At 40.3% G+C, this 19,989-nt stretch overlaps 1 protein-coding gene across 3 annotated transcripts in view; it reads right to left on the bottom strand.

Annotated features, from left to right (window-relative positions):
• Window positions 1–7,934: 7,934 nt before the first annotated feature.
• Window positions 7,935–19,989, bottom strand: part of clstn3 (calsyntenin 3) — a 31,376-nt gene continuing 19,321 nt past the window's right edge. For all 3 annotated transcript variants that reach the window (XM_085178069.1, XM_085178067.1, XM_085178068.1), the window contains 7 exons: window positions 17,630–17,778; window positions 13,337–13,563; window positions 13,043–13,204; window positions 12,415–12,560; window positions 11,473–11,608; window positions 10,136–10,320; window positions 7,935–9,946 (listed from right to left, as the gene is read on the bottom strand). In XM_085178069.1, coding sequence (XP_085034195.1) covers window positions 9,797–9,946; window positions 10,136–10,320; window positions 11,473–11,608; window positions 12,415–12,560; window positions 13,043–13,204; window positions 13,337–13,563; window positions 17,630–17,778 — 1,155 coding nt within the window. In that variant the 3' untranslated portion in view covers window positions 7,935–9,796. The remainder of the gene's footprint in view (window positions 9,947–10,135; window positions 10,321–11,472; window positions 11,609–12,414; window positions 12,561–13,042; window positions 13,205–13,336; window positions 13,564–17,629; window positions 17,779–19,989) is intronic.

The raw sequence follows: 19,989 nt of genomic DNA, 5'->3' as shown, positions 1-19,989 counted from the left end.
AGGGCTGCATTAGGGCTGCGTTTTAGCCAGTGGTGTTTGGGATCTTGTCCAAATTTATGGAATTATGAACATAGAAAGGCATAGAGTACCATCTGGAAAACATGAATTGCAATATGTTCATTTTTCAGCAGTGATCCCAAACACGTCGCCAATAGTGTAAAAGCATACCTGGATAGAAAAACACACAATGTAATGCCTAGTTATATAAATCTTTGAGCTATAGATTGTGTGTCACACTTTAAGTACATGTTAGTTTTACATGATCAGATAATTTTGAATTGTAGGACATTTAATGTAAATTTAGTGTTGCTGAACTAATCATTTTGCTTAAAAAAGGATCGGAATGCTTTCTCTTTCATTTTACTGTCATTTATTTAAGTAGAAGCAGCCACAGAGGACAGAAATCTGCTGCTGTACTGTAACAAAGGTTGAAATGTTCTTGTGCCAAGCTAATAAGGAAAATAATCCTCACATCACACTGTGGCAGGTTTACCACATGGTACTAACACAAACAGCCAAGTTCAGGTCTTCCACATGTTTCAAAGTGAAATTTTTTTCATTTGGGTTTAGAATAATTATGATAATCCTTGGCTTATCATGCTTATTACAGTTCCTGAATTCTTTTATTTTTTTATTTAACACATGTCAAGCTAAAAAGAAGAAGCAATGTGTGAAAAAATAAGCACACCCACTGAGTACATGGTAATTAAGAGGGTAAGTAGCAGCCAGGAGCAGCCAATTATTCACTTTGATTTCTGCTGATGATCAATTAATCAAGCAAAAGGCCCTTGATTAGTTGAAAATTTGACCACCTCTATAAAAGTTATGGCAGTGTGCTGGTCTGTGTGCGTTAACACGGTGTCAAGAAGGAAAGATTTTAGCAGTGATCTTAGAGAAGCAGTTGTTGTTGCCCATCGAACAATTGCCCATTATTTACAAGTGGAAAACTCAGAAAATGCTCAGATAAATTGCAAAGTGCCCAAAATCTACACCTCAGACTCTGCAGGCCTCTTTTAGTATGTTGAATGTTAAAGTTCATGACAGTACAATTAGAAAAAGACAGAACAAGTATGGTTTGTTCAGAAGGGTTGCCAGGAGAAAATGTATTTTCTCTAAAAAGAATATGGCAGCATGGGTATTGTTTGCAAAGCCACATGTGAACAAACCGCAAAGCTTTTGGAACATTGTGCTTTGGAGAGACAACACCAAAGTGGAGAACAAACACAGCATCATCAGCACAAACACCGCATATCAACTACCAAACACAGCAGTGAAGCTGTGATGATTGGGGCTTGTTTTGCAGGCACAGGACCGGGGCACCTTTATGTCTTTGAGCTGACCATGAACTCTTTTAGATATAAAAAAGAATCCAATGTGAGGTCATGTTCTTGACAGCTAGAGCTTTTTATAAACTGAGTCACGTAACAGGACAATTGTCCAAAGAACAGCAGGGAATCTACAACACTGTTGGCAAAAAAAGCAAAGAGTCACTGTGTTGCAATGGTCCAGTCAAAGTCCAGAGCTCAACCTGATTGATATACTGTGGTGAGACCTTAAGAGAGCTGTGCATAAATGAATGCCTACAAGCCTCAACTGTTTAGTTTTTGTTAAATAATGACACGTGGCGGGTTTTTATTCATCTGAGTTTGTTTTTACCTCGTTTTAAGAACTGCTAAGGACTACATTATTTTTTATGTTCTGATATAAAGCCTTAGAACTGAAAGAGGGTGTTCTTTCTTTTAACCATAACCAATGTTTTGAAATATCCAAAACGTGCTCAGATTTTTAGAATTTTTGACTATTTTATCATGTATTCGAATTTTTCATGTAAACCTTTAACTAAACTTCCAAAATTGTTATTTCTCTGAGTAGTTCTCTATTCTAGTTACCTTTTTAAAGTATGTCTATTTATTTGTTAGCTGTTGTCTAGAATTGCTGCATGAATGATTTTCTATATTTTTCCAGCACTAAAATCTTTTGTTATTCCACTGATGAAACTTTCTACTGACCTTCCTGTTTCATTTTGATTCTTTTTTGTAACCGGTAAATTATTGCGTGAGCTACTTTTGTTGTTGTTTGTTTGTTTTATGGTTATAGCTTTTGCTTTCTTCTTCAAACATCTGGATACTTCATAAGATATACTAGTATTGACTGTTTGGTCCTTGTTATGACTTAATGGTTTTTCTGGTGTTGACTGTCAGATTTGTAGTCTTGTCTTTATTATTAGTAATATTAGTTCTAGTTCCCCAGTGTTTCTCTGCCAGGGGCATAATTTCCAGGGGGGTTAGAATAGAATAGAATTCAACTTTATTGTCATTGCACATGTCACAGGTACAAGGCAACGAAATGCAGTTTGCATCCATCCAGAAGTGCTTTAGCCATGATATAGATATATTACAAATATATATTAGCAATAATATAGATATGTAAGTATATTACAGAAATGGGTCTATTATGGTATGTTATAATGTACACGGTATGATGTATGTTATGAATTTTCTATAACTATAAGTATGTACAGGCTGTAGTGAGTACAAGCTATGTACAGGCTATGAACAGGATATAAATATGAAAAACTATACAGAAATATGAGATATACAGTTATACAGAAATGTGAACTATGCAGGTTATAAACAGTTGTAGAATTAAAAATTATCGTATTGTACAGAATTGTATTTACACAGAATTATACAGTAATGCAGTTAAGAGGCTATATAAAGTTCTAGTGGTTGAGAGTGGTGGTTCAGTCCATGTTATGTATTGTGTGTATTGAGGGTACAGTTTTCCATTGTGTGTGTGTGTAGTTTGTTGTGGGTGTGTATGTCCAGTCCATGAGTTTAACGTGGGTCAGATGTCAGGAGGCAGAGTTCAGGAGTCTGACAGCTGTGGGGAAGAAGCTGTTCCGGTACCCGGTGGTCTTAGTCCGGAGGCTCCTGTAGCGCCTCCCAGAGGGCAGGAGGGTCCCTCTGGGAGGCGCTGTGATGGGTGACTGGGGTCTTTGATGATTTTCCCAGCCCTTTTCAGAAACCGCTTCCTGTAGATGTCCTTTATGGCAGGAAGTGGTGCTCCGGCAATGCGCTGGGCAGTTTTCACAACCCTCTGCAATGCCTTCCAGGCAGAGCAGTTCCCGTACCAGACTGTTATACAGTTGGTCAGGATGCTGTCGATGGTGCAGCAATAGAAGTTCACCAGGATGTCTGAGGACAGGTGGTCCTTCCTCAGAGTCCTCAAGAAGAAGAGGCGCTGGTGAGCCTTCTTGACCAGCTTGGAGCAGTTGGTCGTCCAGATGAGATCCTCGGAGATGTGGACTCCCACAGCCGTCCCCTAAAGGTAGATGGGTGGATGTGGGTCAGCATTCCTCCTGTAGTCCACAATGAGCTCCTTGTTCTTCTCAGTGTTAAGCAGCAGCTTATTTGTGTTGCACCACTCAGCCAGACGATCCACCTCCTCCCTGTAAGCGGCCTCACCGTTGTCATTGATGAGGCCAATCACCGTGGTGTCATCAGGGGCCAGAGCAGGCGACATTGAAGGAAATTTAAAACTGCTGGCTAAGGGTAAACGTAAATTCAATAAAATCATAATTCACGTCGGCAGTAATGACACCCGGTTACGCCAATCGGAGGTCACTAAAATCAATATTGAATCGGTGTGCAACTTTGCCAAAACAATGTCGGACTCTGTAGTTTTCTCTGGTCCCCTCCCCAATCAGACCAGGAGTGACATGTTTAGCCGCATGTTCTCCTTAAATTGCTGGCTGTCTGAGTGGTGTCCCAGAAATGATGTGGGCTTCATAGATAATTGGCAAACCTTCTGGAGGAAACCTGGTCTTGTTAGGAGAGACGGCATCCATCCCACTTTGGATGGAGCAGCTCTCATTTCTAGAAATATGGACAAATTTATTAAACCCCTCAAAACATGACTATCCAGAGTTGGGACCAGGAAGCAGAGTTGCAGTCTTACACGCCTCTCTGCAGCTTCTCTCCTCCTGCTACCCCCCCAAAAACCCATCTCCATAGAGACTGTGTCTGCTTCCAAAAAGACAAAAAACAAACTAAAAACCAGCAACAAACAACTTAAACATTTACAAAGAAAGAACAATACAGTATCCACATCTGAACCAAAGAGTAAAACAGTGAAATGTGGATTATTAAATATTAGGTCTCTCTCCTCCAAGTCTCTGTTAGTACATGACTTAATAATTGATCAACAAATTGATTTACTCTGCCTTACAGAAACCTGGTTGCAGCAGGATGATTATGTTAGTTTAAATGAATCAACACCCCCGAGTCATTCTAACTACCAGAAATCTCGAAGCACAGGTCGAGGGGGCGGTGTGGCAGCAATTTTTCACACCAGTCTATTAATTAATGAAAGACCAAGACAGACTTTTAATTCATTTGAAAGCCTGATGCTTAGCCTCGTCCACCCCAGCTGTGAAACTCAGAAACCAGTCTTACTTGTTATCATCTATCGTCCACCTGGGCCTTACACAGAGTTTCTGTCTGATTTCTCAGACTTTATATCTAATTTAGTTCTGAGCTCAGATAAAATAATTATTGTGGGTGATTTTAACATCCATGTTGATGCTAAAAATGACAGCCTCAACATGGCATTTAATCTGTTGTTAGACTCAATTGGTTTCTCTCAAAATGTAAAAGAACCCACCCACCACTTTAATCACACTCTAGATCTTGTTTTAACATATGGCATAGAAACTGAACATTTAACAGTGTTTCCTGAAAACCCTCTCCTGTCTGATCATTTCTTGATAACATTTACATTTACAATAATTGATTACGCAGCAGTGGAGAGTGGACTTTATCAAAGTAGATGTCTTTCTGAAAGCGCTGTAACTAAGTTTAAGAATATAATCCAGCCACTGTTATCATCGTCAATGCCCTGTACCAACACAGAGCAGAGCAGCTATCTGAACGCTACCCCAACAGAGGTCGATTATCTTGTTAATAATTTCACCTCCTCACTACGTACGACTCTGGATACTGTAGCTCCTGTGAAAACTAAGGTCTCTAATCAGAAGTACCTGACCCCGTGGTATAATTCTCAAACACGTACCCTAAAGCAGATGACTCGTAATCTGGAGAGGAAATGGCGTGTCACAAATTTAGAGGATCATCATTTAGCCTGGAGAAATAGTTTGTTGCTTTATAAGAAAGCCCTCCGCAAAGCCAGAACAGCTTACTACTCATCACTGATTGAAGAAAATAAGAACAACCCCAGGTTTCTCTTCAGCACTGTAGCCAGGCTGACAAAAAGTCAGAGCTCTTTTGAGCCAACCATCCCTTTAACGTTAACTAGTGATGACTTCATGAACTTCTTCACAAATAAAATTTTTATCATTAGAGAAAAAATTACCAATAATCATCCCACAGATGTAATATTATCTACAGCTACTCTTAGTTTCATTGATGTTAAGTTAGACTCTTTTTCTCCAATTGATCTTTCTGAGTTAACTTCAATAATTACTTCCTCCAAACCATCAACGTGTCTTTTAGACCCCATTCCTACAAAACTGCTCAAAGAAGTCCTGCCATTGATTAATTCTTCGATCTTATATATGATCAACCTATCTCTAATAATCGGCTATGTACCACAGGCCTTCAAGGTGGCTGCAGTTAAACCTTTACTCAAAAAGCCATCTCTAGACCCAGCAGTCTTAGCTAATTATAGGCCAATCTCCAACCTTCCTTTCATATCAAAAATCCTTGAAAGAGTAGTTGTCAAACAGCTAACAGATCATCTGCAGAGGAATGGTTTATTTGAAGAGTTTCAGTCAGGTTTCAGAGTTCATGACAGCACAGAAACAGCTTTAGTGAAGGTTACAAATGATCTTCTTGTGGCCTCTGACAGTGGACTCATCTCTGTGCTTGTCCTTCTTGACCTTAGTGCAGCATTCGATACTGTTGACCATAATATCCTATTAGAGCGATTAGAACATGCTGTAGGTATTACAGGTATTGCACTGCAGTGGTTTGTATCATATCTATCTAATAGACTCCAATTTGTGCATGTAAATGGAGAGTCCTCTTCACACACTGAGGTTAATTATGGAGTTCCACAGGGTTCAGTGCTAGGACCAATTCTGTTTACATTATACATGCTTCCCCTAGGCAGCATCATTAGAAGACATAGCATACATTTTCACTGCTATGCAGATGACACCCAGCTCTATCTGTCCATGAAGCCAGATAACACACACCAATTAGTTAAACTGCAGGAATGTCTTAAAGACATAAAGACTTGGATGGCCACTAACTTTCTGCTTCTTAACTCAGATAAAACTGAGGTCATTGTACTCGGCGCAGAAAAGCTTAGAAATATGGTATCTAACCAGATTCTTACTCTGGATGGCATTACCTTGGCCTCCAGTAACACTGTGAGGAACCTTGGAGTCATTTTTGACCAGGATATGTCCTTCAACGCACATATTAAACAAATATGTAAGACTGCGTTCTTCCATTTGCGCAACATCTCTAAAATTAGAAATATCCTGTCTCAGAGTGACGCTGAAAAACTAGTTCATGCATTTATTACTTCCAGGCTGGACTACTGCAATTCATTATTATCAGGATGTCCAAAAACTCACTGAAAAGCCTTCAGTTAATCCAAAATGCTGCAGCAAGAGTACTGACAGGGACTAGAAAGAGAGAGCATATTTCTCCTGTTTTGGCTTCCCTTCATTGGCTTCCTGTTAAATCCAGAATTGAATTCAAAATCCTGCTCCTCACATACAAGGTCTTAAATAATCAGGCCCCATCTTATCTTAATGACCTTGTAGTACCATATCACCCTATTAGAGCACTTCGCTCTCGCTCTGCAGGCCTACTTGTTGTTCCTAGAGTATTTAAAAGTAGAATGGGAGGGAGAGCCTTCAGTTTTCAGGCCCCTCTTCTGTGGAACCAGCTTCCAGTTTGGATTCGGAGACAGACACTATCTCTACTTTTAAGATTAGGCTTAAAACTTTCCTTTTTGCTAAAGCATATAGTTAGGGCTGGACCAGGTGACCCTGAATCCTCCCTTAGTTATGCTGCAATAGATGTAGGCTGCCGGGGGATTCCCATGATGCATTGAGTTTTTCCTTTCCAGTCACCTTTCTCACTCACTATGTGTTAACAGACCTCTCTGTATTGAATCGTATCTGTTATTAATCTCTGTCTCTCTTCCACAGCATGTCTTTTATCCTGTCTTCCTTCTCTCACCCCAACCGGTCGCAGCAGATGGCCCTGAGCCTGGTTCTGCCGGAGGTTTCTTCCTGTTAAAAGGGAGTTTTTCCTTCCCACTGTCGCCAAAGTGCTTGCTCATAGGGGGTCATATGATTGTTGGGCTTTTCTCTGTATCTATGAAGCGCCTTGAGGCGACATTTGTTGTGATTTGGCGCTATATAAATAAAATTGAATTGAATTGAATTGAATTGAATTGAAAATTGAATTGAATCTGCAAACTTAATCATGGTGTTAGAACCATCGGCAGGTCTGCAGTCATGGGTGAAGAGGGAGTAGATGAAAGGGCTCATCACACAGCCTTGTGGTTATCCAGCCGGACATGTTGGGGGCGGTTAGGTTAGGGGGGTTATGACCCCCCCGATAATCAGACCCAACCAAAAAAAACCCCCAATAAAATTATAAATTATCTTGCATAAATAGGCTGTTGATTTCTTTACTCAATTCAGTTAATACCAGCAAAATAGTTGCATGTTTAATCATATGGGAATTTACCCCGATTTATTTATTTATTTAGACAGAGCTCTTGATCCCCCCCAATTTTCAGCACGAAGTTACGCTGATGTTCTCTGCTGTGCATACAATAGATTTTATAATCATATCATAATCTGTAATATAAGATTCAATCTTCAGGGTTAAATTTCATGTGCAAAGTCATACTTACAACATTGTTATTTCCAAGAAAACCCTCTCATGGAGACGTCATATAGTGTTTTTATTATGAATTTCGCAATGTTTTCCGACAGTTCTCAATAACAATTAGTCAGCATAATCCATGTTGTCCTTGTATCAATAATTACAGGTAATGTTTGAATAGTAACATAGTAATAATATAAGTTCTTAATCAATGCAATGTTTATTCCTTCTTAACATCACACTCAAAAACAACAGGCTTTTATTTACTGACAGCTTTAGCACTGCACATTGATAGGCTACACAGACGGACAGCAAGAGACACAGAGGGACAGTGAGGGAGAGGTGAAGGGAAAAGGCGGTGGGGTAGGGAAAGGTGAGGAGTAGCACACGGTTGTACATTCATTAAACCGAAAATACCGAATGTAGTGGAAATCTAATTCGAAAAGAAATAATAAAGAAATATTTTGAAATGTGAAAAATAATCGGCAAGAAGTGCGCGAGATGAAATGAGTGAGACGCTTCTTGGTATCACAACAATGTGCCCTCCTTTTTCTGTGATATCGACAAGTTCTTAAATTACAACAATATTACACACAAATTAAGAGACACTCATCAAGCCAGGGATTATCATCCTTATCACTACTACTATTATTATTATTATTATTATACTGTTTTTTGATGCTGTTAAGGTGATTACTCAAATGGGGAAAAGTAAATGATGATCAGCTTTCTCTCCAAATGTGCAGATAAAGAGAAGAGTGGCTGCAATAATAATAGTAATAACAATAATATCATAATAGTCATCATCGTATGTACAGAAAATTCGTTACAATCAATACAATCAAAACTGCCCAAGCTGAGCGGACATTCTGGAAACAGCACGGGTAGCGTTATGGAGTGTGTCTGCGTGTTTCTGTTTGTGTGTGCATGTGGCGTCTTGCAGTTACTGTAAGAGCAGTGTGCAGTGAGTCAAACAGTGCAGTCAGAGTCATTTAGAGGCATTGCAGCGGTCACTGTGTGTGTGTGGGAGGGGGGCTCAGAGGTCAGGTTACACCAGCTTTATTGTACGAGGTGATGTTTTGTCATTTTGTGTCACGAGCTGAAACTTTGCGAAGACTCGATTTTGAAGTAGAAACCACACCGAGGGGCTCTCAGTCTGCCTTCTTGGAGCGCTGCAGAAGTGCCAGCTTGGGTTAAGGATGAAGTGGACGCTAAATAAGTTCCTAATAAAACATAAAGTGCTCTCACAGAAACAAAAGCAAAACACCTGCAAGCTTATCATGAATACGTGACCCCGTGATGTTTGACCCCACTGTCTCTACTCTGTGTTTGGACTTGGCCGAGGAATGTGTCAGGAGAGGATGCAAAGAGCGAGAAAAGAGCTTGTGCAGACTTCTCGGGTTAGTCTAATGAACAGATGTGTCAGGATCGAGGCTTGTGTCTACAGATCTACTCGAGGCCTACGTGTTGCAACAAATTGTCCCTGTTTCCATTTTGTAAAGATCTCATTCTGTGTTCGATAACAAAAGATAGAGTACAATCTTATTATTACTTTTTCTTTTTTCTTTTTTTTAAAACAAAACAGTCTTATTCAACCAGTATTACACTATACAGACACATGACCATTTTGTGATTTAGCACTGGTGCACCACATACAAATTTGGTGGGGTTTAATCAGGTGGTTAAATTACATTAGCTGTATACATTGTGCCACTGAACATTTAGGTGGAGGCAGCCTGTTGTTGGCTGTAGGTCACATATGGCGTTGGGTGTCAGGAGTATTACGGTGACTGCATTGTGCGTCGTGTTTGTAAGCTTACATTCCTTATACTAGTCGTTCGTTGATATTAAAAGTGTTGGAGTGTGTGACTGGTGAGCTGGGTTGTGGTTTCCATGAGAACGGGTGCAGAGATACATGTGGCTCAGTAGCGGCGGGCGTTGCCGTCTCTGCCCTCCTTCTTGATGATGATTCGCTGGTCATCGCTCGCGTCGTCAGGCGACTCTGCTACCTCCTCATCCTCCTCCCCCTCGCCCTCCGTGTCGGCAGAGATGCCCATACGAGACTCGTAGGACTGGGGGAAAAAAAAAGAAGTGGATGAAGAAGTGTGATCACATCAATAAATTTTGTTTTTTTGGAGGGAATACTCTGTATTTCACAGTCAGCTATTAGCGGTATTACTCAAGTTCACGCGTGTGAAGGCAGACGAGCAAACACTTTTGGCAACATAAGACAAAGAATGAAAATCAAACATCTTTATTACCTCCATTGGGTTGACGATGATGGTGAGCGCAGAGTCGTCCCATTGACTGCTGCCCTCCTTAGCCCCGCCTCTGGCTCCTTCACCACGGCGATGGATTGAGCGGATTCGGAAAACTCCCAGGATCACCATCACAACCAGGAAACCTACGCACACCATTATGATGACGGTGGCTGCTCCTGGGACCACTGGAATAAAATAGAGCAATCAGATTAAAGAATCACACCACAATTTTCCAATTATCACCCTATGAAATAACAAAGTCCCACAGCAATTAACTGATCACAACTACCGGGGCACCCAATGCCTTGTGTGCCTGTTGTTCTTCAGAATTATTAAAACATGCGATGGATGGGGTACATGGGGAGCACTGTAGTTCAATTTTGAGTCATCTCTATGTGTGCTGTCCTCCTGCTTTAAATGCTCACTTCCATATGTACAACCTAATTTTGTTCATAGTCATAAAATTACGTTTGTTTGCTAAACGTTAAAACTATACAGGTGCCGTACAGTCATTTTAGATTATGGTTCAAACACAGGCTAATTTGATCTCAAGAGGGCTGGAGCAGTAAAACCATTACATAACACCCTACAATGAAACATTCATTTACAAAATAGATGACGAATAGCCCGAGGTGTTTTAAAAAAAAAAGAAAAAGTCAAAGATCTCTCAATTTTTTTCACATTCAGTCAGTCTACTGTCATTGTAGAAAGAAATCCTGCTCTGGTAAATCACATAAAAGCCTTTGTGTCAGTAAGACGTCTACAAAAGCCATGATGATTCAGACCTTTGAATGGATAAAACAGCACTTTAACCCACTCTCATGACATGCTCAATCCTTAACAACTTGGAACAAAATGCTCCTGGTGCAAAATATGTGAAAGGGTGCCAAATTTGCACCCAGGCCAGATGTTTGACACCAGATTGGGTTACACATTATATCTGTAACCAAATCCAAAGGCTCTTTCATCATATAGATTAAATCCTGGTGATTACATTCAGAGGTCTGCGCGTTTGGACAGACTTTCAAAAACTACTGCAGTATTTTATCACCAGTGTGATTTAGTGTCTGTTGGCATTTTCTTTCTACAAGGACTTTAATTAAGGTAGGACGTGTTTTTGCCACTGTTTTTTATTAAATTGTAACATCTTTGTAGAGCTTAGTCACCTTTAAAAGAAATATTGGAAAAAGCACCCACTGGGCTGTTTTTAAGTCCAATTTATATTTACTTTAGTTTTAATTACTTATGTTTTGGTATTCAACATTATTTTATCTTTCATGGTGAAAGACTTTAAGACATCTGAAAAAGGTGCTATTAAAAAAAAACAGAAATGTCACCTGAGTTGCGATGTGGATTAGGTAGGGTGTGTCCACTCAACTCTCCAGCATGGTGGGATGGATGGAGGAACTGCTGCTGGGAAGCGAGCAGGTGGGACGGGTGGTACAGACTGTCCAAAGAGTGGAGGAAGTTCACCTACAGGGAATTAAAAACAGAGAAGAAGAAAGAATGACTTCACTGGCTGTGTGGTTAAACTGCGTTGCTCCCTCACAACATCTCCAATTGCAGTTATCATTGGAACATACACTCGGGTGTTGTTAGCTACACCTGATAAACTGCTTGTTAAATAAAATATATATTCAGCCAATCACGTGGCAGCAACTCATTTGTGTACGCAAACATGCTCAAGACGACCTGCTGAAGTTCAAACCGAGCATCAAAATGGGGATGAAAGATGAAGTGATTTTCAATTTGTCATGGATGTTGGTGTCCAAAAGACAAGTATTACAAAAACTGTTGATCTGCTAGAGTTTTCCTACATAACCATAAGTGTCAGTTCTCTGAGAGAAAATGCCTTGTTGATACTAGAAGTCAGTGGAGAATGGTCAGCAGTAACTCCTTATCCACAGTTTTCATTTGATATCAGAGCTACTGGGACACGTCCACCCGGAAGGCAAAAACAGTAATGTTGTCCTTTGCCATCCAGCCATCTGGCACCAAATTGTGAGCACACGTCTCCTAATGCTGCCTTACAGGCAAAATCATGCAAGTCCCTGTTTCTCCACAGCAAATATGGCTGTTGGTGGTGGCTCATTTAAACTGTAAGAATGTAGGTCTAACCTGAATTACAACGGTGTGTGCATGTAATTAGATCCTAGCTTTCACGGCTGATACAGACAAGCTTTTTATGTCATTTCAGATGATACGTGACCATCAGTCTGTGGCATTGTCATCTCTGACAGCGACAAAGACTTATGTGACTGGCTGATGGTTATCTTCACCTCCAGAGTCAGCTCGTTGCTGGTGTATCTGCCGTTCATCTCAGAACAGGACAGACGGAATCGTCTCTCAAAGCGAGCTGAGCCTTTAGCCAGTCGGTAGCGGACAGAGCGAAGGACGTCCTCATACACAGAGATAGATTCGGCACCTGTGGAGGTGCAAAACACAAACAAAGGAAAAAGGACAGCACAGAAATAAAGACAAGAAGTCAATGCAGAGACAAAGGAGAAATAACAGGAGGATATTAAAAAGGAGTGACTGATTAGTCATTCTCTCTTATCAGATGGTTAGCTTTTGTTTTAAACTTCATGGCAACCTAATATATTAATTATAATAAGGGTTTTTTATTATAAGGATTGGCACCAATCAAGACTTAGCAATATTTGAATCACAATGCTATGACATGTTTTCCTTTCCTGTGACATAAACCAAGTTATACCAATAAGAAGGTTAAGTTTGAACTGTGAAATGCTAATGGGAAATATATGAGGAACATTAAAACAGAGACATGGGAACAACTAAATTCAAATTATCTAATAAATTATGGTTTTATGGCCCTAAATCTGCCTAACTTTTCGTACCTAAACAAAGCACGTCTGGTTAAAAACAGAGGTGTATGCACAGCTGTACCTGTGATGGCAATATAAGCAGTAGTATTGATGATTTCTAGTCCTCTCTCTCGCACAACATCCATGTCTACCAGAAGCTCCTCTCTCTCTGGATTTAGCTCCTCCCCCAGTGGTTGGACCTCACAGCCATCCAAAGTGTGAGCGACAGCATCGGACATCAGAGCTAGCAGACAATGATGGAGGTCAAATTCAAATAATGACACAATTAACGCTTTTCAGACAGAAATGTGTGCAGACTACAGAATCTGCTGTTGTTCTGCTCCTTAAATCAGACTAGAGACGACGGGTGACTCACCTCCACCTTCCATCCCTTGTGCAGCTGTGTTGACAGCATGAGACAGGGAACAGACGATCCGGAGTTCGGGGAAGAGAGGGACGCCGCGGGGACCTTCGAACTCAGGAGCTGGACGGGCCAGATGCGGCCCAACCCCAGACAGAGAGATCTGAGGAGCGTCAGGCTGAAGAACCACCAAGTATCCTTCGAGCTGCTTCAGGGACAGGCAGCTCTCCTCGTTGAAACATCTGGCAGGAAGTCAGAAGGGTAAGAGGGAGGTAATGTCTTTGGCGTATGCTGAATAAACCTCCACTGCTTTGGTCCAGACTCAAATATCTCTGCAGGTAGCGGCCTGATTTACAGAGGATGAATCTTAAGTATGATGATATCTTCTCACATTTTGTGTCACCATGTGGCAGATATTTTGTATTTCAGTGATTCACACATTCCTGCCCATCATCCTCACAAGTTACTGGTTTTGGAGTACTCCCTCGATAACACTGTCAGACTGACAATCAACACTCTTTAAAAAATATCTAAACAGATGCATCAGATCCAGATATATTTTTGTTTTTTTATTCCACAATTTCTTTCAGCGCTACATAACACAATGCCTACATTACCCACAAGGCACCTTGACTGCCAGCAGTTCAGGTGGAGAGTCAAGGTTCCTTTACTGACATTAAACCTCCATCAGTTATTAAGTGTGCCTCGTTTTTTTTTAGAAGTCTTCAGGCTGTTGAGCATTCAGTGAAGAGGCTGTGATTCAAATTTGTATGTAACATGACTTTGCTTCTTTTTAGTTAAATTAAATCATGCAGAGATTCAGCTGAGAATTTTCAGTCCACTAACATCAGTAATTACAAAGGTCTCAGTAACAAAGGCTGAGAGGCCGGTTGGCAACCCCTCGAAACCACCATTCGCGGGGAAAATTGTGCACTGATGGCACAACAACTTTTACTTTGAAGCTGAACATGCTCTGTTCTTGGTTTGTGTCACACTGTCAAGTTTCAGTGGTGCTTGTGAGTTTTTACAGACAAGTTGGCATTGTTCACACAATTGTGACTATCTGCTAGTGACCAAAGACCTCAACAGGAGGTTTTTAGCTCATCACCCTCTTTGAAGTAGAAACAACCATAAACCAGCTGGAAAATACAGACTTTTGCCTACGATCTATGGTTGCCAGAGGGTAAACGACCATCCCTCTAGACCTGTGCGACTGAGGCCTACCTCATGTCAAAATGATGTCGTTTATTCCCTAATGTTACAGTCACCGTAGGAGAAACAGTGACTGGAGACTGCGGCATGGCCAAAACTATTGTGAATGTGTACATCGAACTCTCGCTGGCACTGAAATAGTTTCTTTGAAGATGGGGAACAGGTCTGTGACCACGTGCAGTCAGTTGCTGTATTCAAAGAAACTTTGGTGTGTCCAAATTGCAACAAACCAGCAATAAGACAGAGTGAGTCTGCCATGAATTCTCAACTGGATGTGATCTGAAATGTAATCTTTTTGTAATATAATATTTATATCTTGCCAAATCATAACAGTTGCCTCAAGATAAAGGCCTTACAGTAATACACATAAAACACCAACAATCAGCGTCCACCTATGAGGAAGCACTTGGTGACAGGGGGAAGGACAAACTCTCTTTGAATAGGAAATCTGCAATTGAAATACACAGAAACTCACAGTAACGCCTTTTATTCAGAGTCCAGCAAAACCTGGACTCAAACCTCAGATTTGAAACAAAAAGTCAGAAATTTCTCCTTATTTTTATACGAATGTCATTAAAATACAACCAGTTCAATCGAATCCTCTGTTGAAAAGAAAAGTGTCATTAACAAGTTTTGCTCATCTGCTTTTATAAATTAGACTGCAAACCTTCTGACTCAGGTTGCCTCCATGAAGGCAACCTGTACCATTTCCCTCTGACTAAAGGAGGCTGCATGTTCACTCTATGGGCAACCAGTTGGTTGCTAGCAAAAACATTCAATGCAGTAAGAAAATACTAACGTTTCCTAGTTGCAACTGAGCCGTGCGACTGAGCCATTCAGTACAGTTTAATGGGGCAGAAGTAAAAAGTCTGAGTTTTGCTGTAATTTTTAAATATGTCACTGTGTCCTGTTTTTTTTTCAGGCCATAGTTGTTTCTTTTGACCATACAGTTGTGGACTTCTTACTGATCAGGGGATGTGTTTTTTAAAAGTGAAATTCAGAAAAAATAGTCAAGGGCCTAAGGGTTTGGGACACAACTGATGCAGACTCTAGTAGCAGGAGTTAAGACAATTTATCAGACATTGTACAGAGTATTCTTTCACTTCACTCATGCAGTAGTTCTCTCACACACCTCTAGAGAAATAAACAACAAGCTCTTTGCGCCCTGCGATAATTGTGGCTAAGAATTAGCTTTATAATTACACAAATTTAACTAAAATAAGTATTTTTTTCCTTTGCATAAAGTGTCACTATAACACCAAGATCTATTTTTTTTACTGTTTCAACTTTGCAACATTTCCATGTGCACGGTGTGAACTGATGTCTTGGGTGAACATTGGGCTTGGGTTTTCCTCGACATCAATAAAGAGTGAAGCACCATGGGAATAAAGAAAACAGACTGTGCCACACTTTTTTCCTACTCTTAGACCTACTGTTAGTGATCACCACCTTTCTACAACACTTGGTGTGCTCTGCTGCTGCACGACTGTGAATTTGTTCTCTTGTCCTGACATTTTGATCGCCTGGTGTTGAGTCACAATGATCGTGTCAAAAACATCTAAATCTACAGCTATCTCCTTTTGCTATTTTCACCACAACCGTGTTAACTTCTGTCCGTTTGTGACACTAAAAAAAGAGCAAATGTCAAACTTCAGCGGCTCCGCTCTTACAAATTTAATTTTCCTGCCAGAAAAGAAGAGCAAATCAGATGGATGGCAGACTGATAACACATATTTATTCATCTGCGCTAAAATTCGGCATTGTATTTGAAAGGGAATTAAGCTGCACGTGTAAGTGTGTGTGTGTGTGTGTTATATTTCCGCTATCAGAGGGAGCAGCTGCTTCTATCAGCCTCTCCAGAAGGGCCTGCTGTTCAGCCATCTGGGTAACTCCTGGCCTCAAATCAGTCTAATCTTCACACACGCAATAAAACATGCTCAAGTAAAGAAAAAATATAAACAACTCCAGCACACTAAAGCAGAAACTAAGAGGGAAAAAAAAAAATCTGTGCATGACCTTGAATCCTTGGGAACTTAAAAGCAGTTAGTTGGGGAAAATAATCTCCAGTGTGACTCTTGGTCTGATAACGATGATAATCTTATAAACAAGTGTCTAAAACAGCAGCCGATAAAGACGGCAACAGGGATATCTGCACTAGAGTTTGATCAGATGGGATTTGTCGGGAAGGACGCTATTTTGAGTATAAATTCACAATATACCACGAAGTATATGTGCCGCTCTGCCTGACTGAATTAAATTTTCATCAGCTAAAAGTGGCTGCTAAAGCCTGGGAGCTGGTTCACAGTTGTTAAGCACAGCGGAGCACTGACCCGGAAACAGAGTTTGTGTGCTTTTCATCTCCAAGCCAGGTGACTCAGTATGATTAACACTGAACCGATGTGGGTTATTTTTCAGGCGGACTATGCAGGAGCTGAGCAGCGGTGTGTTGTGCATATCAACGACAACATCGACAGCAAATAGTAAAGATAACGTTTCCATTTGGGTAATTATTTAATGGCTGCTTTACAGTAAAGAACAACGATTAAAAAAACCCCCCAAAGATTTAGTTTACCAAAGCAGTTACTGGGTGGCTGAATGGATAAGAGAGATAAGATATTCCCTGTTATCGCTTGTTTTGAGACACCTTGTTCACTACGTAATCACCTCTTTCATCACACGTCAGTCCTTATCACGGCCGAGGCGTGGTCCACGTTTGATGAGTTCAATGTCAGAGGAGAAGGCAGCAGTGAGTGACACTTCATCTGACAAGTTCAGCTGCTCAAACTCAATTTCTGCTGTTGGGAGATTTCCAGTGTGCTGATTTACATTCCTCTCTGCCTTTGTCATCTTTCACTGCCCCTCTTTGTTTCCCGCTTTTCTCCAATTCTGTTTAAATAGCACGAATGTTTTGTTTCCACTCAAAGGACAATCTGAATGTAGTCAGATAGCAAATTTGTCTTGCAGGAGGTTCCTGATTGCATCCTTGCATTTAAATTACATTTTGGCCCAGGAGTGTGAAACCAGCACGTCTTTATAACTCAGTATTACATGTAATATTACTGAGGTTCATGCACACTCATCTTTGTGTTTTTGTACCTGAGGGAGGTGGTAAGCTTGAGCGGACGAACGCCAGGGGTGGCGAAGCGTAGAGAGTTTCTGTACGTGACCTGCTGCACTGCACGGTTAAAGCTCTCGATGTCGTCTCCTTCCAGCACTAACACAGACTGGCTGGGGTTCACGTGAACCTGGAGGGTCAAAAGAGAAGGACGCTCATATTAATTTACATCAAAGCTCCCGGCAGGTATGGACCGTTCATGTTAACCCTTAAACAACAAGTCTATTTTACTCACTAGAACGACAGAGTGGGCACATTTATGACCATTATACAACCATTGATTTGATAAAGGAACACTTTTTCATCATAATGTCATTAATTGTTTTCAGCAGTTTTACAAAAAGGAGTGAGCCCGACTCGTGTCCAGCAGTTAAGCTGTTTTCGCCATCAATTTTGGGCATTAAGTATCTGCCTCAGTGCTTCTGCAGCAGTAAATATTCACTGTATAACAATGTAGGGATGTCAAGTGAAATTACAATGAAGTCAAAACGTATAATGTAACAAAAACAAAAGAAAAAGCATTTTCAGGAGTCAGTAATGGTACTACACTTTCCATTATCCTTGCAACATCAGTGGACAGGTTCCTGTAAATAATATGAAAGGTTGCAGGAGAAATAGGAAAAATTCATGGTTGGAAATATTATGATGAAAAAAAAAGTCACAATGGCACACAGAGTCCATAAGTATCTGGAGCCTCCTTCACTTGCATCAGCATCCCTTTAGACTTTAGACAATAATGGCTGTAATTCCTAAATGAATGCAGTTCTTTTGTCAAACCACTTGATTTAAAAGTGAAAGTCTGCGCTTCAATCACATGCTCATTGTTTGATTTAAACACAATGTAGTGGTGTGCAGAGGCAAAATTACAAAGGAAAAGTGTCATTGTCTAATTACTTATGCAACTAAATGCAAATGTATTGTAGAGGACAAACATCACACTCAGATCTTTGCTTAGGTGTCTGCAAGCTCTACTTTCAGCATCAAAGCAAACAACATGCACATGTGTATGGTTGAGCAGTGGCTTGTTTGTAAAGTTAAGTAGCTACTGTTCCTATGGTTGACATACTACACAAATATCAATGGACCTGGTGCAAGTATGTTTTCTTCTACATCTTTCAGCTGCTTCCTTCGGTGTTGCCACAGCACATCATCTACCTCCATCTTACCTTATCCCTAGCATCCTCCTAATTATTTAAAGCACATGTTGCTGCTTTTTCGTCTTAAAAGCTACAGAATAGAGGAGAAAATGACGGAATTCACAATTCTGCTTTAAAAGCAAAGACCATAGCATTTAAGGTGGATTATTTCTTCATAATATTCGTAGTTTCTCACGTGGCCTCTTAGGGAAATTATTTGCCCACTCCTACTTTAGGTCAAAATCATAACTTTGGGCAGTTATTGAACATTTATCTGCTCGCGCATTACAAATGCTTGGTGATGAATAGAGCTACTAAAGCTTAAAAATCAATATGGATTATCCAACCAGCAAATACATGGTTTCAATTCTTATTGTTTTGTTTCATTTTGTCTTTAAACAGCAAAAAAGTTTAGGAGCATTGCTCAGGTGAGCTGTGATGATGCTACACCTGTGTCTTCAACCAAGCAAAAAAAAAAAAAGACTTAAGTGTGTGCACATTAAGTGTGGGATGACCTCGTTTGCAACCTTTTTTTCTGCACCGAAGATGCAACCTGCTTAACAAACTAAACACACAAGTGTGAGTTATAAAACATGACGTAACATGCTTGAATTTATACAGTATTTTTCTGGACTTACTGAGCACTTAAAGCACAGCCTAAACATATATTCATTTAGAACCACTAATTAACATGTCTTTGGACTGTGGGAGAAGGTTGGACAAAACCAAGTGTTAAACAGTGAGGCTCCAACTGAGGGTTGAACCAGAAACCTTCTCACAATGAGGCGACATTGCTAACCACTCCAATGCCACGCTGTCAAAAAACACAGGGAATGTTGTAAAGATGGATAAACTGATGTGTTTTTTCTGTAAATGGTCGATATCCAGATGTGTTCCTCAATAAGTGAACATTTGGGATTTTTATATGAGGCACTTTAAGTTTGCAAGGATTTTGGGACTTCAGAAGCTGAAAAAGAGCTGAATTATACTGTATCGTTATTTTGATTTTATTTAAATGCAGGTCTAAAAACTTACAAGAAAGATGCAATATTTGTCTTTTATTGAAAAATTAAGATTCAGCTTCCACATTTAAGGAATATTTCTTTACAGTTTACTGTACTGTTATACGATTTGTACTTTCAAGGATAATGTTGTTTATTTCCATGCAGTGTCTCTGTCATATCCCAGCTGCACTGCATATAAAG

Source organism: Neolamprologus multifasciatus, chromosome 11 (assembly GCF_963576455.1).
Source record: "Neolamprologus multifasciatus chromosome 11, fNeoMul1.2, whole genome shotgun sequence".
Lineage (NCBI taxonomy): Eukaryota > Metazoa > Chordata > Actinopteri > Cichliformes > Cichlidae > Neolamprologus > Neolamprologus multifasciatus.
This window is presented reverse-complemented; position numbering and strand designations above follow the sequence as displayed.